At 43.1% G+C, this 25,691-nt stretch overlaps 1 protein-coding gene across 7 annotated transcripts in view; it reads right to left on the bottom strand.

Annotated features, from left to right (window-relative positions):
• Positions 1-1,419: 1,419 nt before the first annotated feature.
• FLACC1 (flagellum associated containing coiled-coil domains 1) overlaps positions 1,420-25,691 on the bottom strand; it is a 79,484-nt gene continuing 55,212 nt past the window's right edge. For 6 of the 7 annotated variants that reach the window (XM_056536264.1, XM_056536267.1, XM_056536266.1 and 3 more), the window contains 3 exons: positions 23,018-23,107; positions 5,009-5,118; positions 1,421-1,869 (listed from right to left, as the gene is read on the bottom strand). In XM_056536264.1, coding sequence (XP_056392239.1) covers positions 1,803-1,869; positions 5,009-5,118; positions 23,018-23,107 — 267 coding nt within the window. In that variant the 3' untranslated portion in view covers positions 1,421-1,802. Of the gene's footprint in view, positions 1,870-5,008; positions 5,119-23,017; positions 23,108-25,691 lie in introns of all 7 variants that reach the window. The other variant, XM_056536265.1, reaches the window with a different exon arrangement.

Genomic DNA, 25,691 nt, shown 5'->3' on the forward strand with positions numbered 1-25,691 from the left:
AACTACAACTCCCAGCATGTACTCACAGACCATGCATGCTGGGAGATGTACTTTTGCAACAGCTGGAGGCACATTGGTTGGAAAACCTTCACTTAGGTTCTGTTACCTAACTCAGTATTTTCCAGTGTGCCTCCAGCTGTTGTAAAACTACAACTCCCAGCATGCACTGATCCCCGAAGGGCATGCTGGGAGATGTAGTTATGCAACAGCTGAGCGTACGCAACTACAACACCCAGCATGCCGAGACAGCTGTTTGCTGTTTGGGCATGCTTGGATGTGCAGTTTTGCAACATCAGGAGGGCTACAGTATAGAGACCACTGCAAACTGTGGCCCTCCAGATGTTGCAAAACTACAAATCCCAGCATGCACAGACAGCAAACTGCTGTCTGGGCATGCTGGGAGTTGTAGTTTTGCAACATCTGGAGGGCTACAGTTAGAGACCACTGTATAGTGGTCTCAGACTGTAGCCCTCCAGATGTTGCTAGGCAACTCACCAGCTTCGGTAGGATCCGGGGAGCCGCATCGCCGTCCTTTTCTGCCATCGATCGCCGCCTGCTGACGCCACCGATGTGTAAGTGGACTCCGGCGCCTGTCCCTGTTGGTTTCCCCGTTCTGCCCAGCCTATTGTGGGTGGGCAGCATGGGGAAACCGAAGGTTAACCCCCGCCCCGATCTGCTATTGGTCGTCGCTTCTTGACGACCAATAGCAGGGATAGGAGGGGTGGCACCCCTGCCACCTCACTCCTCTCCCTTCAGGGGGATCTTGGGTGGTGGGTGTCTTGGACAACCGCAATCCCCCTTATAATCCGGGTCACCATAGACCCATATGACCCGGAAGGGGGGGGGGCATCCCGGTCCGGTCCTCGCCCGGCAGGGACTGGAATTCCCATGCCCTGGGTCCTTAACCATCAAAAAACCCTTAAGGGGTTAAAGGTTTTTTTTTTTTTTTTTTTTATCACGAGGTGCCAGAAAGTTAAACAGATTTGTAAATTATTTTTATTAAAAAAAATCTTTATCCTTCCAGTACTTTTTAACAGCTGTATGCTACAGAGGAAATTCTATTCTTTTTGAATTTCTTTTTTTTTTTTGTCTTGTCCACAGTGCGCTCTGCTGACACCTGATGCCCGTATCAGGAGCTGTTAAGAGCAGAAGAAAATCCCCATAGCAAACCTATGCTGCTCTGGACAGTTCCTGATACGGGCATCAAGTGTCAGCAGAGAGTGTTGTGGACAAGACAAAAAAAATTCAAAAAGAAAATAATTTCCTCTGTAGCATGCAGCTGCCTTGTACTGGACGGGTAAAGATTTTCTAATACAAGTAATTTACAAAGCTGTTTAACTTCCTGGCACCAGTTTATTTAAAAAAAAAAATTCCACTGGAGTACTCCTTTAAGCAAAATCATAGAAATATACACACATGACTCAAGCTTTAAAACTGTTTGGGTTTTTTTCAGCTCTCCTTACATAGATGCCCCTCTCTTTTACAAGAATATGAGTGAATGTTATGTTATTTATATTAACACATTTTTCAATAACTTATTTTTAATTTCTGCTTATTGATTTATGAATTGCATGTTAAAAAAAAAACAAAGGTAAAGTATCACTGCATGCCATTGTCTACATAAAGCCTAGAGGCAAAAAGCTTAATGTGGATTGTATGTATTTATGAAACTTAAGACCATCCAGTGCCCTGAATCATCAGTGTATGAAAATTATGATTATTATGAAAATTGTTGACAGAGCACTTTTGTGTGAATGTCAGGTTGTGATAGTTCCAATAATAAGTCCACAGGTTTCCACTCTTCAACTTCTAGTAATGTCTTTGTTTCTTTGACTGAAAAGTTGTTCACTTTTAGCAATAAATTTTCGTCTAAATAAAACAAAAGAGCAGAAGTCACAAAACCAATATGGCAATATGATGTCAGTAGAACTTGACAACTATACACAGATGGGCTGCTCCTCTCTTCCATCAGTAGCCTACTGCACATTGTGGGGGATTTATCAAAAACCTGTGAAGTGGTGAAGCTGCCCATAGCAAACAATCATGAAAAAAAGGAAAGAGATGCGTTCTTAGTGTAATATGTCAGAATAGGTGAGCCCCTTAGGAAACCAAGTGTAAGGCTTACCGGAGGGCGTTGTGCTGAGGGCACAACACCTATGCAGGCATGTAGAATCACTCAATGGACGGGAGGTCAGCAGCTCCAGGATCCCCTCTGAGTGTCCTAAACGCTCAGTATCAAGGTAAGATTCAAAATGTGTGACCCATAATCCGGGACACAGAAAATGGGCATTTGATTCCAAAGCGCTTCTCCTCCGGTCAGTAAATGGTAAGTCCAGGCAAGAAGATTCTTAGGTATATAAGGAATTTATTGCAACACTTAGTTTCGAGCCTTATGCCAGGCTCTTCCTCAGGCATATAAAATACACTGCACATGTTCAAGGTTAAAAAGCCCGGTTCAAATCTACATCCGGGTGAAAATTCATGCATAACCCAATTTAAAATATCATAAAATAAAGAACATAAAGAAAAAACAATGAAGATAATGAAACACACAAACATTATCATTAAAACATATAGTCATGAGCTATAAAATAAGGCGCAATACATTTGTTGTGGCAGCGCTGGAGGCTCGTAAAACCACCGCTCATCACGGAGCTGCAGGTTACTGATACGCGTGCGCTACTATGTAGCGACTTGTAAACAAATGGAGAGGCTTCAAACACATGGCTCTAAATCAATAGAGCGCATGCGCTAGAGTTAGTAAACAAAGGGGAATGTCAAACCGAGCTGTCATACAGCTACAAGGTAAGGGCTGGTACAGAACACTGTGATGAGAGAACGGAGTTGCCGTTCGCAACAGTGTTCATTCTATGGTGGAGAAAAATTTCTCCTCTAAGCGCGATCTTTTTATAACATGAAGCGTACAGCATAAATACATATATACAATAGGAATGATAGGAAATACTTAAAATTCTGCATAGGCAAATGAAACATAAATGGATAGTTTCTCATTCTTTCATTATGAGAGAAATTATTTTATAAAATTGATATTTTCCTTCCCTTTTTAAAAACAGAAATTTTCTTGGCTTACATAATATAATTAAAATTAATTTCATTATGTGTAACTACAACACATGAGGGGCTTTAGTGTCGCGGCTCCGTGATACAGGGCCAGCATTTTTCATATGGTAACTTCCCTTAAGGACAGGTCCCCAATGTGGGACAATGGTGTGGTCTCTTCTGGATTAGTCCATGTAAGTTGAGTCTGCAACTTTTATGTAGTTAATCTTTCATATTAATGAGAAAAAATTTTTTTTTCCACATTAAGCATGCTCCTTTTTACTATTACTATTATTATATTATAATTTTTTAATTGTGTTCCTTGCCTCATGATAATTATGCTGCTTGCCCAGGTCCAAATTAAATTAAATTATATTATGTAAGCCAAGAAAATTTCTGTTTTAAAAAGGGAAGGAAAATATCAATTTTATAAAATAATTTTTCTCAAAATGAAAGAAAGAGAAACAATCCATTTATGTTTCATTTGCCTATGCAGAATTTTAAGTATTTCCTATCATTCCTATTGTATATATGTATTTATGCTGTACGCTTCATGTTATAAAAAGATCGCGCTTAGAGGCGAAATTTTTCTCCACCATAGAATAAACACTGTTGCGAACGGCAACTCCGTTCTCTCAGTGTTCTGTACCAGCCCTTACCTTGTAGCTGTATGACAGCTCGGTTTGACATTCCCCTTTGTTTACTAACTCTAGCGCATGCGCTCTATTGATTTAGAGCCATGTGTTTGAAGCCTCTCCATTTGTTTACAAGTCGCTACATAGTAGCGCACGCGTATCAGTAACCTGCAGCTCCGTGATGAGCGGCGGTTTTACGAGCCTCCAGCGCTGCCACAACAAATGTATTGCGCCTTATTTTATAGCTCATGACTATATGTTTTAATGATAATGTTTGTGTGTTTCATTATCTTCATTGTTTTTTCTTTATGTTCTTTATTTTATGATATTTTAAATTGGGTTATGCATGAATTTTCACCCGGATGTAGATTTGAACCGGGCTTTTTAACCTTGAACATGTGCAGTGTATTTTATATGCCTGAGGAAGAGCCTGGCATAAGGCTCGAAACTAAGTGTTGCAATAAATTCCTTATATACCTAAGAATCTTCTTGCCTGGACTTACCATTTACTGACCGGAGGAGAAGCGCTTTGGAATCAAATCCCCATTTTCTGTGTCCCGGATTATGGGTCACACATTTTGAATCATAGCAAACAATCAGATTGCTTCTCTCATTTTCAAAAAGGCCTGTGAAAAATGAAAGAAGCAATCTGATTGGTTTCTATGGGCAACTGCACAAATTTCCCTCTGCGAAGTTTTGATAATTCCGTTTGTGTCAGCTGCACTCTCTCAATAGATCTGGTACATCCGAGGTTACCTGTGCAACAGGATTGGGACTCTCCAGAAGTATGGCTACTCCAGAAGTATAGCTTTAGAACCTTTTAGTTCTGGCAGGGATGCCTATACCTGTGTTCTTAAAGGTAAATCCTTTCCTGAGGGCAATTTTAGTCCTCAATGACTGCTAATATTCTTATAATTTACAGTAAGTAGTATGTTATTCTATATGCAAATGCTAAGAGTTTTACAGTATTCTGTTATGAGTAAACAGGAAGCTCTTATTCACTGAGCCATTTATACTGCATCAACATCAATACTCCTCATGCCAGCTTCTGACCAATAAAGGTTCTTTCAGAGTCTAAGGGGGTCTCCCTTTTTCTGAATAAGTAATAAGTAAAATAATAATCTTAAACTGTTAGAACTTTTCTGTTCGGGCTTTGATCAATCTTGTTGACTCACGCAGTTGTGTACCTAGGGTCACATATCCACCATTCAGCTGTTAGCATGTCCTAAAGCCTACTAAATTATGCATTGTGGTGGGGAAAGAAGATCAATATCCTGAATCATAATATGGAGACATTAAGGAAACCAAATTACCTTAAGTCAGCATTCTCATTCATCATAGACTGAATTCTGTTCTTGTATCTTGCCTCCACTTTGCTGACACTTTGGTCAAAGTTTTTCTCCATTTTATCAATTTGACTTTTCTTTAAAAAAATAAAATAAAAACATAAAATGACACATTTCTACAACTTGTTTTTATATAGTGCTATTTCTTTTCAACACCAAATATCTACTTTATGGTTCATGAAAGCATTAGGGAAATCTGATGAAGCAACAAGAAAAAACGGAGCACTCACACTGCTGGTGGTGGTCTTCAAACTATATTCATGGAGGGCTCGGCATGAGGACCCTCTGCAGGAAGGCTTGATGGAATAGGGGGGAAGCTCGGACGGCGGCCACGGTCCCGTATCGCGCCAAAGGGTGCTTCGTCATCCAGCCTGACGAAACGCCCTTTGGCGCGATACGGGACCATGGCCGCCGTCCGAGCTTCCCCCCCTATTCCTTCAAGCCTTCCTGCAGAGGGTCCTCATGCCGAGCCCTCCGTGAATATAGTTTGAAGACCATCATCAGCAGTGTGAGTGCTCCATTTTTCTTGTTGCTTCATTACTTGTACTTATATACGTGATGCACCATGCAGATACACATGCTGGGTCATTGACCTCCTAACCGTCCATTTGGATACATAAGGATTTATTGCCGGTGCCGATTTTTGTCACTATCTTTTTTGTTTCTGTGCTTTTCTCTGGCACTTTGATTTCCGCACCAGAGGCAATAATGGATTCCAGGAGGCAAAGGCTAGGATGTTTTTTCCTGGCCCCTTTTCTTCTTGGTCAGCAAAATGGAAACAGATCACAGAATTAAACAAAAAACCTGGAACATTATTCCAAAAGCTTTCCTTTATTATTCTAATGTTACAGACAGCCATGCTAAAGTTGCAACATAAGAGTTTCCTATTTTAAAGATATAAGTTGCAATTCACCCTAGAACCATCAGAAGGAATCTAAAGTAGTCAAATCTTTAGCGATGGTCAGTTTGTTTTTTGTACATGGGGAAACATTGAAGCTGTATCACATTAACCCTGCAATTTTATAGACTGATGTGTTGTTCTTAAAAGGGTTTTACCACAGTCAAAGGGAACTAGTGTTGCTCGCGAATATTCGCAATGCAAATTTTATTCGCGAATATTTGCGAATATAGCACTATATATTCGTAATTACGAATATTCATTTTTTTTTTTTTTATCACAGTACACATCACAGTGATCACCCCTCTCTGCTTCCAGCTTGTGTGGTGTAAAGAAGGCTCTAATACTACTGTGTGAGACTGGCGTGCAAATTTTCGCTTATGCTAATTTTTGTATATGCTAATTTTCAATTATGCGAAAAGAAAACGTGAATATTACGAATATGCGAATTTAGCGAATATATGACGAATATTCATCCATATATTCGCGAATATTTGCGAATTCGAATATGGCCTATGTTGGTCAACACTAAAGGGAACCTATCATCACTTTCACACTGTCTGAACCTAAAGGGTCAATGAGGCGGTCTTTGGTGGCCTCTCCCTGTCCCACCAGCCTTGATTGATAGATTTCTACCTATACCCTAAGAGGAGGAGATCTATCAATCAAAGCTAGTGGGACAGAGAGAAGCCACCAAACACCACCCTGATAACTTGTGATTCAAGCAGCATAAAAGTGATGACAGGTTCCCTTATCCCCTATCCACATCACGATAAGACACACTGCTTGGACCACTGCCATTCTGTATAATGATCCAAACTTTGCACTTCCCCCACTGCTCTAAACTTGGAGTGGCAGTGGAGCCCATGGGATTAATGGAAACAGCTGAGCATAATGCATGTCTGTTTACACCAGAACCATAGACTTTAAAGGGGTACTCCGCTGCTCAGCGTTCAGAACAAAATGTTCTGAACCCTTAGAGCCGGCACGGGGGTTTGAGACATCCACGTGATTTTGCGCCCCGTCCCCTCAATGCAAGTCTGTGGGTGTGGTAGACTTGCATTGAGGAGGCGGGGCCGTGACGTCACAAACCCCGGGTCGGCTCTAAGCATTTGGAACATTTTGTTCTGAACGCTTAGCAATGGTGTACCCCTTTAAATGGAGCTACAGCATGCATGCTTAACTGCTGAGCTATTTAAACTCCTGGAGAAATTCATTATCACCTTTGTTGTACATAGATGGTGTACAAGAGCATCACTCCCTGGCTTACAGCAATCTCTATCTTGTTGCACTAGACATGCTCCATATAATGGGGTCTAGTGCAACTGGACAGAGATTGCTGCGAAACACTTAAGCATGCGTTTCTCCTCCAGCTTCTAATGTTTTTTTTTTTTTGGGGGGGGGGGATCTCAGCACTGAGACCCTTAGTGATCATCTCAAAAGATTTCTTTAAATGACAGGGACACTTTTAAGGAAAACTGTAAGGAGGGTCACCCGCACTAACCTGGCATTTCCATTGTTCTTTTAGCAATCCTAATGCCATTATCTCCCGGCCTTTCTGCCCACTCCTTTATCAATATTTTCTGTTCCTGTTGCAGCAATAGCAATGACACTGAAACACGTGAGCACCAGGAGCAGTGAATATTGATGCCGTCAGCAGAATGACCAGGAGATGACAGCATTAGGATTGCTTAAAGAGGGAATGGGAATGTCTACTGCTGCTGCACGGAATGGGGTAAAAGAAGCATTGTTAGAAAGAGAGTCACCCACACTATAAGCCTGTTTATTCAGGTTAGTGCGGGGGACCCTCCTGTTAGTTTCCCCTTTAAAACTAGTTGTGATGTCACAGAAGCTTACTGAAACCACCTTCTGATTTCATGACAGCTTGCTTTACTGAAACACACTTGTGATGTCACAGTAGCATACCTGACCAAAACCCAGTTGTGATGTCACAGTAGTATGCCTGACCAAAAACCACTTGTGATTCACAGTAGCATACCTGATCAAAACCCACTTGTGATGTCACAGTAGCATACCTGACCAAAACCCACTTGTGATGTCATAGTAGCATACCTGACCAAAACCCACTTGTGATGTCACAGTAGCATACCTGACCAAAACCCATTTGTGATGTCACAAAAGTATACCTGACCAAAACCTACTTGTGATGTCAAACCAGATTATCTGAATTAAACTCACTTGTGCCACAGCAGCTTATATATATATATATATATATATATATATATATATATATATATATATATCACAGTAAAGTGACCCTTGTGCAGGAACTTTATATGGCACATATTCTAATATACAGAGCAATATAGCAGTGGGGTCCAGAAACCATACGCCAGGATATATTTTCCTCTTCTGAATATATTGTATGCAGTGCTTGCATATATGTACCTACATAGAGGGGCGTGGCCTGAATGCCGGAGTGAGCGGTCACATCCCACAGGAGCTCCCACTACCCCGGTTAATTAACCCTGTTTAATACTCAACCTGCCGTGCTGGTCTGTCGCCGGTGGGCAGCCAAACGTCGGGGGGAGTCTGCGAGGAGCTGGTTGTTCTGGTCCCGTCAGCAGCTGCGGTCTCGGAGCCAGTCTGCTTCCGCGGCCTGTGGATTCAGGTCCCTGGCAGCGTGGTGAGGAGAGGATTCAGTGCGGTGAGGTCCGGTGCTGCGATCCTCCGGGTCCTAGGCTATGGAAGTGGTGAGGCAGTCCCTCATACTGGCAGTGTTGGACTCTGGGTCTCTAGCTGTCCTGGAGCTGGGCGCCATCTTCAGCCTTTGTGGGCAGGGCCAAGCTGGTTGCTGTGGTTACTCCTGCGGTGGCTGGCGAGGGAGGCAGTGAAGGTGCTTGTGAGTGTTGCCCCCTGCTGCACAGCCTTCTGCTGGGACAAAGTGCTGAGGGCATCCTGCTTGCTGTGGCCTGACATTATTAACCCTTTCTGGCCCTGCTGTCCGGCTACTTGCTACTGTCTGGCCTGCATCACGAGGTTATCTCCTTGCACTGACCTGTGCATGCTTCCTCCCCCTCCTCCCCCCCCCCTGGTCTGCTACTGGCCTTGCTGACTGTGAGTATCTTGAGAGAGACCTGAGTGTTAGCTGGGACTGGTGGGCCTTCCCCAATAGCTACAGACAATACTTCATTTCATCAAGGGAGTGCAGTGCTTCTGGGACTTTCATACTAGTGACTTTCTAACTGCTCAGTGTGCTCTGTTAGTCATGGGTGGCTCCTGTGGTAAACGTGGTCATAGGAAAGCTATACGGAACAATGATGCCTCAAGGCCGACCTCGAATGAGGATGCCTCCTCTGATGATGGATCCTCTCGTTCCTGTGGCCCTTCTCATCGGGATTCTGGAGCTCAGACCCTGCTTGCTACTAAAGTATCTGTGCACGCGGCGAAGGCGCTGAGCCAGTTTTCCAGACAGATACGGGGGTGCCTCTCCAGTTCCACCTTTATCCTTGCTGGATGTTTCTACAGCTTCGGTACAGAGCCTATCCTCTGAAAGACCTGTTTATGATGCAGCTGCTCTGGATCAGCGTTTTTTTGAATTGTTGTCTGCTTTTACTTCATGTCAATTCATCATGGTGAAGAAAGTTGATGAATTGCGGCAAGGATTAGTTATTTTGCGCCATGAGACCCAGAAGATATGTGAGCGCACTGAGGAAGTGGAATGTAGAGTCTCTATGGTGGAAGATACTCTTCATCCTTTGCCAGACATGGTGAACTCACTACAGCGCAAGGTCGGTTGGATGATATGGAGAATATCAACAATATCCGCCTAGTGGGCCTTCCTGAAAAAGTAGAGGGGAATGATCCGGTGCTCTTCCTTGAAATGTGGCTCAAACCAGTGGACACTTTCTCTCCATACTTCTCAGTTGAACGAGCGCACAGAGTCCCGGTTAGACCTCCTCCTCCGGGGGGGTCCCTCACGTCCTTTTCTGGTCAAAATTCTTCACTTCAAGGATAGAGATGCTATTTTGCGAGCTGTCAGAATTAAGGGAAAGGTCATTTATGAAGGGAGTATCCTTTTATCCTGACTTATCTGTGGAGCTCCGCAAGCAAAGGGTGCAGTTTACCGAGATCCTGTCAAAGCTACGTGCCAAAGGTTATCGCTATTCCATGCTTTATCCTGCTCGCCTGCAAGTGGTAGATGGGATATCCACTAAGTTCTTCACCTCCCCGATGGATGCTTTGCACTGGGTGGAAGCTGCACCTCCTGTTAGACCTCTGGACTGAACTGTCATAGACTCTTCTCATAACTCTTCTCACTATGTTTCTTTTGTTTTAGATAGCGGAAGGGAGTTAGATTGTTAGGGACTCTATAGGTTCCGGCTCTCCTTAGGGTTCCCATGGTTACTTTCTAGTTACCGGCCGATTTACTGTGGGTGGGGTAGCGGGAGTGCTCTATTTAGGTATTGTTTTTTCATTTTTAGGTTGCTTGGCGTTTTGTGAACGTCCAGCAGTAGTTGTATTTTTTGGGTATAGGTCTGCATAGTATTAGGGGATAGTAGTTACTATGTCTCGTTTAGCGCTAGACAGGGAACTATTGGGATTGTTCTGTTTTACCTTTGTTGTTTTTGTTTTTCTGTTTGATGTTTGTGCCCCATTTGTCTTTTTGTGGTATGAGTGTGGTATGTGTGGTCCTGGTTCTCCATGCTTCCTCCTCCTGGTCTTCCCTTACTTCCTACTGTTCATATATTTGGTTGTGTCTAGTGATGGAGACCTTAAAAGTTATTAGCTGGAATTTTCGGGGCTTAACTCCAAGTTTAAGAGGGCCTTGTGTTTAGATTATGTGAAACGCCAGTCGCCCCACATTATTTGCTTGCAGGAGACTCACATCACAGGCCAGAAGGTGCTTGCCCTGGAGAGGGTGTGGATAGCACAGGGATACCATACCGCATACTCTAATTATGCCAGGGGTGTCTCAATTTTAGTTACTTAGTCCCTGTCATTGGAATTTTCCGAAGTAGTGTGTGACCACTTTGGGAGGTTTGTGATACTGCACTGTGCTATGGGCTCTTTTTCCTTTGCTCTTGTTTCTGTGTATGCTCCTCCTCCATTTCAGGTCTCTGTCTTGGAATAAATTACTAACAAATTTTTGTCTTTTCCCTCTGATCCTGTTTTACTTGTGGGAGATTTCAATGTCTTTTCAGATCCTCAGCTCGATTGTACCACTGCTATTGACCCTGGCTCCTCATCTTTTAATACCTGGCACACGGCGTTAGGGCTGACTGACCTCTGGAGGAGGAGGTACCCCACAGCATCTGCTTTCTCCTTCTACTCCGCTGCCCATAGAGCCTTTTCTCGCATTGATCTCGCTCTGGCGTCCGAGGATCTCCTACAGGCTGTAAGTGATGTTTCCTACACCACTAGAGGGATCTCAGACCACTCTGCTATATTGGTAGTTCTCAATCTGGGTCCTAGTCCCTCTTCCCATATTTGGCGCATGCACCCGGGTTGGCTACAGGCTGAGTCGGTGGTGGAGGCTTTAGGGGTTGCCCATACTAAGTACTGGGAACATAATGCTTCATATCCCAATCCCCTCATTCAGTGGGATGCTTACAAGGCTACGATTAGGGGTGTTTTTTTAGCAGGGGGTAGCGGGTCAACGGAAGCTCAGATTGGCCACAGATACTAAGTTGTTGCATGAAGATAGTGCTTTAGAGGTGGTTTATATTAGAGATCCTACTCCGGATAGTCAAAGGGAATGGGCTAAAGCACAGAGGTTACTGTTGGTTGTCCAGAAGGATAGGGTTCAATTGAGGTTGGCAGATAGGGAAGTGGCACACTTTGCATTTGGGGATAAGAATGGGAAGCTTCTAGCATACTTAGCAAAGGCTAGTCGCCCTTCCACTTCTATTCCTTGTATTAAGGGGGGGATGGTTCTATATTGTCTGACCCTCAATTAATTAATTCTGTCTTTAGGGATTTCTACTCCTCCTTATATTCTGCTCCTTCTAGACCTTGTCAGGGGGAACTTCTGTTTTTTTCTGCAGGACCTAGCCCTTCCGAAGCCTAGTCGTGCTCAGGCAGATGTGTTAGATACCCCTTTTATGCTGGAGGAGGTGGCACAGGCTATTAAGGATCTTCCCTCTGGGAAGACACAGGGTTTAGATGGGTTGATAGGTGATTAGTATAGGATGAATGAGGAGGGTTTAGCCCCTATACTCCTTCAATTGTTTCAATCGGTGGCGGAGGCTGACACTCTTCCAGACTCTATGCGGGAGGCTATGATAGTGGTGCCCCCCAAGCCTGGGAAGGATCCGTTGCTACCTGATTTCTACAGACCTATTTCCCTTTTGAATGTTGATATTAAAGTATTCCAGGCAAAACCTTTTTTTATATAAATCAACTGGCTCCGGAAAGTTGAACAGATTTGTAAATTAGAAAAAAGTAGAAAAACGCCAGCATGGCTGAATAAAATCTTCAAAGCTTTATTCACGAATCCTCGTTAAAAACCTTCATGGTGGCAGAAAGACATGGACACATACAAAAATAGAAAATATTGCACATAGAATGTCTGGGACCGTTTTTCTATGTGCAATATTTTCTATTTTTGTATGTGTCCATGTCTTTCTGTCACCATGAAGGTTTTTAACGAGGATTCGTGAATAAAGCTTTGAAGATTTTATTCAGTAGTGCTGACGTTTTTCTACTGTTTTCTACATACGTCTGGAGGTAGCCGTGCACGCTCCAAGTGAGCAGAGATTTCTCCATTTTTTTGTTCTAGATTTGTAAATTACTTCTATTAAAAAATCTTAATCCTTCCAATAGTTATTAGCTTCTGAAGTTTTCTGTCTAACTGCTCAATGATGATGTCACGTCCCGGGAGCTGTGCATCATGGGAGAATATCCCCATAGAAACTGCACAGCTCCCGGGACGTGAGTCTTCAGAGAGCAGTTAGACAGAAAACAACAACTCAACTTCAGAAGCTAATACCTATTGGAAGGATTAAGATTTTTTAATAGAAGTAATTTACAAATCTGTTTAACTTTCCGGAGCCAGTTGATATAAAAAAAAAAAAAAAAAGTTTTGGCCTGGAATACCCCTTTAACCCCTTAAGGAGTCAGCCCATTTGGACCTTAAGGACTCAGACAATTTTATTTTTACGTTTTCATTTTTTCCTCCTCCCCTTCAAAAAATCATAACTCTTTTATACTTTCATCCACAGACTAGTATGAGGGCTTTTTTTTTGCGCGACCAGTTGTCTGTTGTAATGCCATCACTCACTTTACCATAAAATGTATGGCGCAACCAAAAAAATACTATGTGTGGGGAAATTAAAAAGAAAACTGCAATTTTGCAAATTTTGGAAGGTTTTGTTTTCACGCCGTACAATTTATGGTAAAAGTGACATGGGTTTTTTATTCTCTGGGTCAATACGATTAAAATGATACCCATGATACCCCAATTTTACCATACACTTTTCTATTACTGTTGCGCTTAAAAAAAATCGCAAACTTTTTAACCAAATTAGTACGTTTAACCCCTTAAGGACCGGAGGTTTTTCCGTTTTTGCATTTTCGTTTTTTGCTCCTTGCCTTTAAAAAATCATAACTCTTTCAAATTTACACCTAAAAATCCATATGATGGCTTATTTTTTGCGCCACCAATTCTACTTTGTAATGACGTCAGTCATTTTGCCCAAAAATCTATGGTGAAGCGGGAAAAAAAATCATTGTGCGACAAAATTGAAAAAAAAAAACGCTGTTTTGTAACTTTTGGGGGCTTCCGTTTCTACGTAGTACATTTTTCGGTAAAAATGACACCTGATATGTATTCTGTAGGTCCATACGATTAAAATGATATCCTACTTATATAGGTTTGATTTTGTCGGACTTCTGGAAAAAATCATAACTACATGCAGGAAAATTAATACGTTTAAAATTGTCATCTTCTGACCCCTATAACTTTTTTATTTTTCCGTGTATGGGGCGGTATGAGGGCTCATTTTTTGCGCCATGATCTGAAGTTTTTAACGGTACCATTTTTGCATTGATAGGACTTATTGATCACTTTTTATTCATTTTTAAATGATATAAAAAGTGACCAAAAATGCACTATTTTGGACTTTGGAATTTTTTTGCGCGCACGCCATTGACCGAGCGGTTTAATTAATGATATATTTTTATAATTCGGACATTTCCGCACGCGGTGATACCACATATGTTTATTTTTATTTTTATTTACACTGTGTTTTTTTTTTTATTGGAAAAGGGGGGTGATTCAAACTTTTAATAGGGGAGGAGTTAAATGATCTTTATTCACTTTTTTTTTTCACTTTTTTTTTGCAGTGTTATAGGTCCCATAGGGACCTATAACACTGCACACACTGATCTTCTATGTTGATCACTGGTTTCTCATAAGAAACCAGTGATCAACGATTCTGCCGGATGACTGCTCATGCCTGGATCTCAGGCACTGAGCAGTCATTCGGCGATCGGACAGCGAGGAGGCAGGAAGGGGCCCTCCCGCTGTCCTGTCAGCTGTTCGGGATGCCGCGATTTCACCGCGGCTATCCCGAACAGCCCACTGAGCTAGCCGGCATGCTTTCGGTTTCACTTTAGACGCGGCGTTCAACTTTGAACGCCGCGTCTAAAGGGTTAATAGCGCGCGGCACAGCGATCAATGCCGCGCGCTATTAGCCACGGGTCCCGGCCGTTGTTAGAGGCCGGGCCCGAACCGCTATGACGCGGGGCCACGCCGTGGCCCCGCGTTATAAATCGGGAGTGGACACATGACGTTCCAGTACGTCATGTGTCCTTAAGGGGTTAAAATCCCCCTATTTTGAAGACCTGACATTTTTCCGTATAAGAGGCGGTATGAGGGCTCATTTTTTTGCGCCGTGATCTGTACTTTTTATTGATACCATATTTGCTTATAAAAAACTTTTATTAAATTTTTTATACATTTTTTTTGCAATAAAATGTTATAAAAAAAGCAGCTATTTTGGAAAAAAATTTTTTTTACGTTCACGCCGTTCACCGCACGGGATCATTTACATTTTATTTTAATAGTTCGGATATATACGCACGCGGCGATACCAAATATGTATATAAAATAAATTAATAAATTTTTTTTTTACACTTTTTGGGGGTAAAATAGGGAAAATGGGCCAATTTACGTTTTTATTGGGGGAGGGGGTTTTTCACATTTTTTTTTACTTTTTTTACTTTTATTTTTACACTTTAATAGTCCCCATAGGGGACTATTTAAAGCAATCACTTGATTGCTAATCCTGTTCAGTGCTATGTACAGGACATAGCACTGATCAGGGTTATCGGTCATCTTCTGCTCTGGTCTGCGGGAAGGCAAATCAGAGCAGAAGACTCCCGGAAGACAGCGGAGGCAGGTGAAGGGACCTCCGTCTGCTGTGCAGGATGATCGGATCACCGCGGCAGCGCTGCGGGCGATCCGATCATCCTGTTAAGTGACCGCGATGCTGCAGATGCCGCAATGCCGATCACGGCATCTGAGGGGTTAATGGCGGACATCCACGGGATCGCGGATGTCCGCCATTACCGACAGGTCCTTGGCTGCGATCCACAGCCAGGACCTTCCGTGCATGATGCCGGCATCGCTCCGATGCCCGCGGTTATGCTCAGGACGTAAATGTACGTCCTGGTGCGTTAAGTACCACGTCACCAGGACGTACATTTACATCCTGCGTCGTTAAGGGGTTAAGATCTTTGCTAAAATATTGGCTACTCACCTATGTGGGGTTATTGGCTCTATCATTCATCCGGGGCTACTAATGTTAACGTGAAACGCCTACAGCTTAATATTGCTGCAGTGGGGAATGGCTTTTCCAAACCCGGGGGCGGGGGGGGGATGGGGTTAGTCTAGATATCTACAAAGCTGTTGATTCTGTATTGTGGCCATATCTCTGGGAGGTCTTGGGCGTGATTGGGTTTGGCCCTAAGTTTTGTGCCTGGGTCCGCTTGTTGTATGACTGTCCCAGGGCTCGTATTCGCACTAATCTGGATGTCTCTGCCCCTTTTCTCCTGGGCCGGGGGACAAGGCAAGGGTGCCCATTATCTCCATTCCTTTTTGCGCTTGTGATTGAGCCAGTGGCAGCGGCCATACGTAGAGACCCCACTATCTGTGACATTCCCAGAGGTTCTATTGTCGAGAAGGTTTCCTTTTATGCAGATGACACACTAGTGTACTTATTAGATGCAGGAAGTTCCCTTGTTTCTCTGATTGACCTACTTGATAGGTTTAGCTCTATATCAGTCTTACGGGTAAATTGGGCTAAATCCTCTCTTATGACATTTTCCCCTGACGTTCCACTTCCCTCTTCTCTTCCAGTGGGGGTACAAGTGGTTTACAGCTTTAGGTGTCTTGGGGTGGAGGTTACCGCATCTCTGGCGGATTATATGTCCCCGAATTTAGACCCGCTCCTGATTTCTACAGTGGATCGGTTACATGCCTGGTCCTCCCTCCCTCTCTCCCTAGCTGGAAGGATTAATATTTTTAAGATGATTTACCTACCTAAATTCCTTTATCACTTTCATTTGGCTCCTGTGGTTCCCCCTAAGAAATATGTTAATAAACTGTGTGGTGCTCTGGGATCCTTCTATTGGCAGGGAAAGTCTCCTAGACTCGGACAGGCCCTCCTTCAGGCTCCTAAACAGCATGGTGGTTTAGCTGCTCCAGATGTATATAACTATTTTCTTGCCTCTCAGTTGGTCTATGCACCGTGGTGGATTGACCTGGATCTGTCAAACTCAATGACTGCCTTGGCTGGGGCGCTTATGAGTAGACATGTGCAATTCGGTTCGGCACGAATGTCTAAATTAACGAATTTTACCGTTTTCGTGCATTCGGACCGATCCGAATGCACGAAAACATATTTTGAACATTCCCGAATAGCCACGATAATACGAATAGTAAAGTAACGAATACATTCGTTATTTCCCGTCCATAATGCTGTAAATAACGAATGCATTCGTTATCTGTAAACGAACGTGAAGAATTCATTCTGATAACAAATATAATAAAAAGGATATAGATAGTTTGATTTTTCGGATACATTCGGTATTCGGGTACATTCGGTAAATCTTTTTATTCTTTTTTTGGACTTTAGCGGTCCTAAAAAATTATGGAGATACCTTTTTTATAAAAATTTCGTAGGGTATCATAAAAAAATCATAATAAAAAAGATACAGTGGTGATGGAAAAAATTGTATCTAATGAAATGTATCTTTTTTATTATGAAATGTTTATTCATTTTTAAACAGGGATCAATTTATGTGAGCGGGTAAAGCACTAAAAATGTAGCCGACAATAATGAAAATGTAGTGTGTGCTTGTTTTTCACTTTTTTTTTAAAACATTTTTTAGGTAGTACTACTACTCCCAGCATGGAACACACTCTTCCATGATGGGAGTAGTAGTTACCTGTACTAATTGACAGATGCAGGGGTCCCTTGCGATCATCTTGTATAATGTATAGATGCGCCGGCTGCTCTTCTATGGTCCCCTGCACTCACGTATATATACACATATTCATATTTCCCGCAGAGCTGTGATTGGCCAGATGGTTCCAGCCAATCACAGCTCTCTGTGAGAAATAGGAATATGTGTATATATACGGCCGTGCAGGGGACCATAGGAGAGCGGCCGCCGCATTCATACATTATACTGGAGGATCGCAGCGGGCGTCAGGAGTGATACCTGCAGTGATCTTTCCTTTACTACAAGTACTAATACTCCCAACATGGAGCACACTCTGCTCCAGGCTGGGAACTGTAGTACCTGTATTAATAGACAGATCGCAGCGGTTACACTCGCTGCCATATGTCTATTAATGCAGGTACTACAGCTCCCAGCATGGAGCAGAGTGTGCTCCATGTTGGGAGTATTAGTATCTGCAGTAAGGGACAGATCCCAGGGATGTCACTTCTCCTGACACCCGCTGCCATGTCCTTATGTGAATGTCGGGATCAGCTGTTCTCAGGGCTACAGAGCCAGGAGAACAGCTGACGCTGAGCCGTAGGTATACATCGTATATCTACTGCCCAGCAAGAACTTACAGTGAGCCTGCAATGTGTATACAGTATACACATTGCTGGCTCACTTAACCCCTTGCTGAGCTGTGCGCTATGCGCAAGCCCAGCAAGGGAAGAGTTAACTTACACTGCTGGACAGTGTAGGTTAACCCTTTGGGCGGTATACACTTTATACAGCTATCTATAGATAGCTGTATACAGTGTATACAGAAGACGAAGTCCAGCTTACTTCCCTCGAGTCCCGGGCGGGGTTCGTGTAGCTCCGCCCCCTAGTGATGACGTCATTAGGGGCGGAGCTACAGAAGGGAACAAGGCTAATTAATCTGAAGCTCTGTTCACATTGTACGTTTTGTATAATGTGAACAGACCCTTCTGGCAGTGTCTACCCAGACAGGGAGACTCCAGCTGTTGCTAAACTACAACTCCCAGCATGCCCAGACAGCCAAAGGCTGTCTGGGCATGCTGGGAGTTATAGTTTTGCACCAATTGGTGGCTCCCTGTTTGGGTAGACATTGCATCATGGGTGCTCTCCCCAGCGGACAGCGCCAAAAATGTCATAACCAATTTTTTGTGTTTTTTTCTTCTCGTTTCAGATCCGTGTATGCAGAGGATTACTGCGGATTCGATGGATTACGGCGGATTATTTATTTTTTCCTTTAATAAAATGGTTAACGAGGGCTGTGGGGGAGTGTTTTTTTAAATAAAAGAATTTTTCCAATGTGTTGTGTTTTTTTTTTTATTGAATTTTCAAGGTTAGTAGTGGACGCTTTCTTATTGACGGAATCCATTACTAGGCCAGGGCTTAGTGCTAGCCCCAAAAACAGCTAGCGCTAACCCCCAATTATTACCCCGGTACCCACCGCCACAGGGGTGCCGGGAAGAGCCGGTACCAACAGGCCCGGAGCGTCAAAATGGCGCTCCTGGGCCTAGGCGGTAACAGGCTGGCGTTATTTAGGCTGGGGAGGGCCAGTAACAATGGTCCTCGCCCACCCTGGTAACGTCAGGCTGTTGCTGTTTGGTTGGTATCTGGCTGAGAATGAAAATACGGGGAACCCTATGCGTTTTTTATTTTTTTATTTAAATAAAAAAAAAAAACGCATAGGGTTCCCCGTATTTTCATTCTCAGCACAATACCAACCAAACAGCAACAGCCTGACGTTACCAGGGTGAGTGAGGACCATTGTTACTGGCCCTCCCCAGCCTAAATAACGCCAGCCTGTTACCGCCTAGGTCCAGGAGCGCCATTTTTGACGCTCCGGGCCTGTTGGTTCCGGCTCTTCCCGGCACCCCTGTGGCGGTGGGTACCGGGGTAATAATTGGGGGTTAGCGCTAGCTGTTTTTGGGGCTAGCACTAAGCCCTGGCCTAGTAATGGATTCCGTCAATAAGACAGCTTCCGCTACTAACCCTGAAAATTCAATAAAAATAAAAAAAAAACACAACACATTGGAAAAATTATTTTATTTAAAAAAACACTCCCCCACAGCCCTCGTTAACCATTTTATTAAAGGAAAAAAAAAATAATCCGCCGTAATCCATCGAATCCGCAGTAATCCTCTGCATACACGGATCTGAAACGAGAAGAAAAAAAAACACAAAAAATTGGTTATGACATTTTTGGCGCTGTCCGCTGGGCAGAGCACCCATGATGCAATGTCTACCCAAACAGGGAGCCACCAATTGGTGCAAAACTACAACTCCCAGCATGCCCAGACAGCCTTTGGCTGTCTGGGCATGCTGGGAGTTGTAGTTTAGCAACAGCTGGAGTCTCCCTGTCTGGGTGGACACTGCCAGAAGGGTCTGTTCACATTATACAAAACGTACAATGTGAACAGAGCTTCAGATAAACTAGCCTTGTTCCCTTCTGTAGCTCCGCCCCTAATGACGTCATCACTAGGGGGCGGAGCTACACGAACCCGGCCCGGGACTCGAGGGAAGTAAGCTGGACTTCGTCTTCTGTATACACTGTATACAGCTATCTATAGATAGCTGTATAAAGTGTATACCGCACAAAGGGTTAACCTACACTGTCCAGCAGTGTAAGTTAACTCTTCCCTTGCTTGGCTTGCGCATAGCGCACAGCTCAGCAAGGGGTTAAGTGAGCCAGCAATGTGTATACTGTATACACATTGCAGGCTCACTGTAAGTTCTTGCTGGGCAGTAGATATACAATGTATACCTACGGCTCAGCGTCAGCTGTTCTCCTGGCTCTGTAGCCCTGAGAACAGCTGATCCCGACATTCACATAAGGACAATCGCAGCGGGTGTCAGGAGAAGTGACATCCGCTGGGATCTGTCCCTTACTGCAGGTACTAATACTCCCAACATGGAGCACACTCTGCTCCATGCTGGGAGCTGTAGTACCTGCATTAATAGACATATGGCAGCGAGTGTAACTTCTGACACCCGCTGCGATCTGTCTATTAATGCAGGTACTACAGCTCCCAGCATGGAGCAGAGTGTACTCCATGTTGGGAGTGGTAGTACTTGTAGTAAAGGAAAGATCACTGCGGGTATCACTCCTGATGCCCGCTGCGATCCTCCAGTATAATGTATGAATGCGGCGGCCGCTCTCCTATGGTCCCCTGCATGGCCGTATATATACACATATTCCTATTTCTCACAGAGAGCTGTGATTGGCTGGAACCATCTGGCCAATCACAGCTCTGCGGGGAATATGAATATGTGTATATATACGTGAGTGCAGGGGACCATAGAAGAGCAGCCGCTGCATCTATACATTATACAAGATGATCGCAAGGGACCCCTGCGATCTGTCAATTAGTACAGGTAACTACTACTCCCATCATGGAAGAGTGTGTTCCATGCTGGGAGTAGTAGTACTACCTAAAAAATGTTTTTAAAAAAAGTGAAAAACACGCACACACTACATTTTCATTATTGTCGGCTACATTTTTAGTGCTTTACCCGCTCACATAAATTGATCCCTGTTTAAAAATGAATAAACATTTCATAATAAAAAAGATACATTTCGTTAGATACAAATTTTTTCATCACCACTGTATCTTTTTTATTATGATATTTTTATGATACCCTGCGAAATTTTAATAAAAAAAAGGTATCTCCATTATTTATTAGGATCGCTAAAGTCCAAAAAAAGACTAAAGATTTACCGAATGTACCCGAATACCGAATGTATCCGAAAAAAACAACACGAATACCCGAATACCGAATGTATCCGAAAAATCTAAACCGAAAATATTGCCGAACCGAAATTTTTTTCCAAAACGAAAAAACGAAACGAAATTAAACGAAAATTTTTCTAGTGCACAAGTCTACTTATGAGCTCCTTACGAAGCTCTCAATAACTCACTATACAGGTATCATTCTCGCTCCTTTTATCTTCTTCCCCTGATAACTATAGCTAAAGTGTGGTCAGTGGTGTCGAGCAAGTTCCCACAGCCTTTGGTGTCTCCTAGGGCACCCTTGTTGGGGAATGTGCATTTAACTCATCATGTGTTACAGGAAGCCGGCTTCTGGGGTTCTCATGGAGTCAAATTTGTGATGAATTTGTTCCGAGATGATCAGGTCTTCTTACCTTTTGCGGAAATGAAAGAACGTTATGGCATCCCTGGAAGTGCCTTCTATAGGTATCTTCAGCTGAGGCATGTGATCCAAGCGCAATTTGGCTCCCTGACATTTACTCCTGCTTTTTCTGACGTGGAGATTCTTCTGGGCACCACGGATCTTTCTAAACCCCTTACTCAGTCCTATGCGCTCCTCCAGACACTGGGACCTAGCCCATTTTTAACGCTTATCATAAATGGGTGGCTGATATTCCTGATTTGTCTGAGTGCCAGTGGAAGGAAGTTGAAGGCTCATATTACTCCACAGTGGTTAGTATTAATGGATATGTTGATTCAGTCTTGGTATGTTTTGAGGTTATATTATACCCCTGCTAAGCTGAAGCCTATAGGGGTTTCCCCATGAAATTTATGTTTCCGCTTTTCTATGGATGTTGGTACCTTTCTGCATGCGGTTCGGTTTGGGAGTGTCCGGTTATTGCCTCTTTTTGGAGGGAAGTAATAGGGTTTTTGGCAGATAATTTGGATTTCTGCTTGCCCCGGTGGTGTGCTTGTAGGGAGTCCTGACGCATAGACGTTTATTGATCCATTTCTTGCTGTTCTGTGCCCGTAAGGTGGTGGTGATGGTGTGGAAGGATACCTCCCCCTTTGTCTCGCTGGCTAAAATTGGTAAATAAATATGTCCCGTTTTACCAAGCCTTGTATAAGAGTCGTAGATGCCCAAAGAAATTTGACAGGGTGTGAACTCCCTGGCTTTTACTAAATGTGTCAACTGACCGTCCATCTGGAATGGTCCATTGAGTTTTCTATAATAGGACATGTGGCTTGCTGGTGGGGATCGGGTTGGAGGGGGTCAGAGTAATTGGGATGTGTGGTAGTGTGAATGTATATTTGTTTACTGGTGTGAGCCTTCTCTAGATGGTACTGGCGATGCTCTTTTCTTATTAGCATGATTGTCGCTCCTGTTATTTTCTCCCTGTCATACTGTTGGAGTTGACCTGTGGACCTACAGAAGCACTTGTGTTTCACCTTATTGTGCTGTTTGTTCATTTTATGCAAAACAATACTTTAATAAATACCTTTTTTTTTTAAATATATATGTACCTACATAGTACTTTTGTTATTGCTGTGTGTATGTATATGCTTGTGCAGAAAGAATGTGCACACATACTGTACTAAATACATGTCTGGGTTTGCGGTCTGTGTTGGTTTGTATTACCAGCAGCCCAGCCTCTGTGTCCCAGTACTTTCTGCCCCACTGCAATCTCTCATAGAAGTGATGTTCTCCTTAAGTAAAGTAGTTTTTTTTACCCTGGTCCTAATTTTGTATGAAGAAACAAATCAAATACACTATATATGGGTACATTCAAACATACAGAATCCTTTGAAGATCCAAATGGAAAATGTAATGTAAATCTAATTTATTCTACACTCATTAAGCAATTCAGTGCATTGATATTTTATGCTACCAGCATTAGTCACAAATAATCATAATTTCTTGTCACTTACCAACGTGCTAATTTCCAAATGGGCATGTTGTAGCTCCGTATTAAGCGAAAGAATAGCTTTGTTTTTCTCAGCAATCTCAGAATGCAAATGCTATATAAAAATAATCCAATATTAATAAGCAGCTTTTTCATCAGAGGTCTAACTTTTACACTGGTCATTATTCTGAGCAAAAGCAAGTGTTGTTGTATAATATACAGTATATATAAGCTATGTCATAAAGAACCCTTTATAAGCTTTACAAATCACAGGTAAATATTTATAAAAACATAAATGTCAGATTTCTGGTGCTTAAAATTTATAAAAACCTAATTTGCCATTTTATAGCATTTTTATGCCACATTGGCTACTCTTAAAAGTGGGTGGGGCTTAATGGAGTGGGACTTGGCCTTCAGGTGCCCAATAGATATTCTAAATTTATGCCAGAATTTGCTGTAAATTACAATCTACACCAGCCAATTGGAAGCATATCTGATATCTATCTCTTCCTGCGCCTCTACAATTACAGATCTGGAAAAGGCAACTCCAGCAGAAAAGATGTGTTTTGGACAGTGCTGGGAATAGATGTATGAGATATGTGACTCCTAATCTGCAGTTTATATGTATTTTGGTATCAATGGCACATGAGGCCAGTGACTGGCACCAGCCCTTACAAGGATGTATGGCACATAATCACTCCAGAAATACTGTCTGGAACCACCAAAACGTTAGTCCTAGAACAGTGAGGGATTTAAAAGGGTTGTGCAATAATCTTATTTTTGTTGTTTTCTAGCTCTTTCAGCCAGTTTGCAGTGGTTGGAGTTGGTCAGGAAAGCCGAAAGCTGCCAAAGCAGGAAAGTTATGCAATTTGCATAACTCTCATTGACTTAATGGGAGATGCACAGACAGAATAGCCCCAAAGCAATTACATAAACAGCATGGCTTTCGTGGCTGCAGCATTTGGGTAACACACATTAACCCTTCAAGGACACTTGCTGTAAATGATCAGCGCGTCTCCGGACACGGTGATTGAACCAGGAGGGCTGCTGTTATATCGCCCAGGGAGGTCCTGAGACCACCCCTTTTTTACCAATTCTGACCGGCGAATCACGGTTTTTCTGGGCCGAGAATGAGTATGATTGGTGCTGTCAGAGTGAGCAGGTGCAAACCTTGTGTTACAAATTTTGGGGGGCTTTTTTTTCTCCATTTACCCCTTATGAAAAGGAAAAGTTGGGGGCTACACCAGCTTGTTATTGTAAAAAAAAATGTTTTTTTACACTAACATACTGGTATTGTCCCATATTTTTCATTTTCACAACAGCTAAAAGGAGAAAAAGTCTAACACAATTTCTCCTTAAAAATGTGTAACGCAATTTCTCCCAAAAACGGAAATACCCCACATGGGGATGTAAAGTGCTCTGCAGGCACACATCATGGCTCATGATTGAGAGTGCACCATGTACATTTGAGGCCTAAATAGATGATTTGCATTGGAATGGCTGATAGTTACAGCGCTTCTGACATAAATGCAAACAAAAAAACATTTGACCCTATTTTGGAAACTACACCCCTCAAGGTATGTATGAAGGTGTGCAGTCAACATTTACACCCCACAGGTGTCTGAAACATTTTTCATATGTACAGCCCTTTGTTTAAAAAATCTTTCAAACGCCAGTGGGGTGTAAATGCTCACTGAACCCCTTGTTGCATTCCTTGTTGCAAGTGCCCAGGGGGGGGGGGTCATCAGACCCCCCCCCCCCATGTCGGCGATCGTGGCAAATCACAGGTGAATTCACACCTGCGATATGCGCAATTCCGGGTGATACGGGTCTATGGTGACCCGGTAAATAAGGGTGATTCGGGTTGTCCAAGACACCCGCAGTCCCCCTGAAGGGATAGGAGTGAGGTGGCAGGGGTGCAACCCTTCCTATCCCTGCTATTGGTCATATAGACGCAATGACCAATAGCAGATCGGAGGCGGGGGGGTTAACTTTCGGTTTCCCCATTCTGCCCACCCACTGTAGGCGGGGCAGAACAGTGAAACCGACGGGGACCGGCGCCGAAATTCACTTACCCATCCATGGCAGCAACGATTTTGACGGAGATCAGCGGCAGAAGAGGACGTATGGATTTTTTAATAGAAGTAATTTACAAATCTGTTTAACTTTATGGCACCAGTTGGTTAAAAAAATGTTTTCCACCGGAGTAACCCTTTAAGGCTCACTGCACTCCTTGTTACGTTCCTTGAGAGGTGTAGTTTCCCAAATAGTGTGCCTTGTGGGGTGGGGGCTGTTCTAACACAATGGGGGCTTCAGCAAAATTCTCTCTCCAAAAGCCCAATGTCGCTCCTTCCCTTCTGAGCCCTGTAGTGTTCCCTCTACCAAATATGAGGTATTTATATACTCAAGAGGAATTGGTTTACAAATTTTGAGGGGCTTTTACCCCTTGTATAATAAAAAAAAAAAATAATGAGTGTAAAAAATTGACGTTTTGAGTTTTCTTCTTCACTTTGCTGCTATTCCTGTGAAACACCTAAGGGGATAACAAACTTTCTGAATGTCATTTTGAATACTTTGAGGGGTGCAGTTTCTACAATGGGGTCAATTATGGGGGATTTCTTACAGAAAGGCCCCTCAAATCCACTTCAAACTGAACTGGTCCCTGAAAAATTCAGATTTAGAATTGTTTGTGAAAATTT

Source organism: Hyla sarda, chromosome 8, assembly GCF_029499605.1.
Source record: "Hyla sarda isolate aHylSar1 chromosome 8, aHylSar1.hap1, whole genome shotgun sequence".
NCBI lineage: Eukaryota > Metazoa > Chordata > Amphibia > Anura > Hylidae > Hyla > Hyla sarda.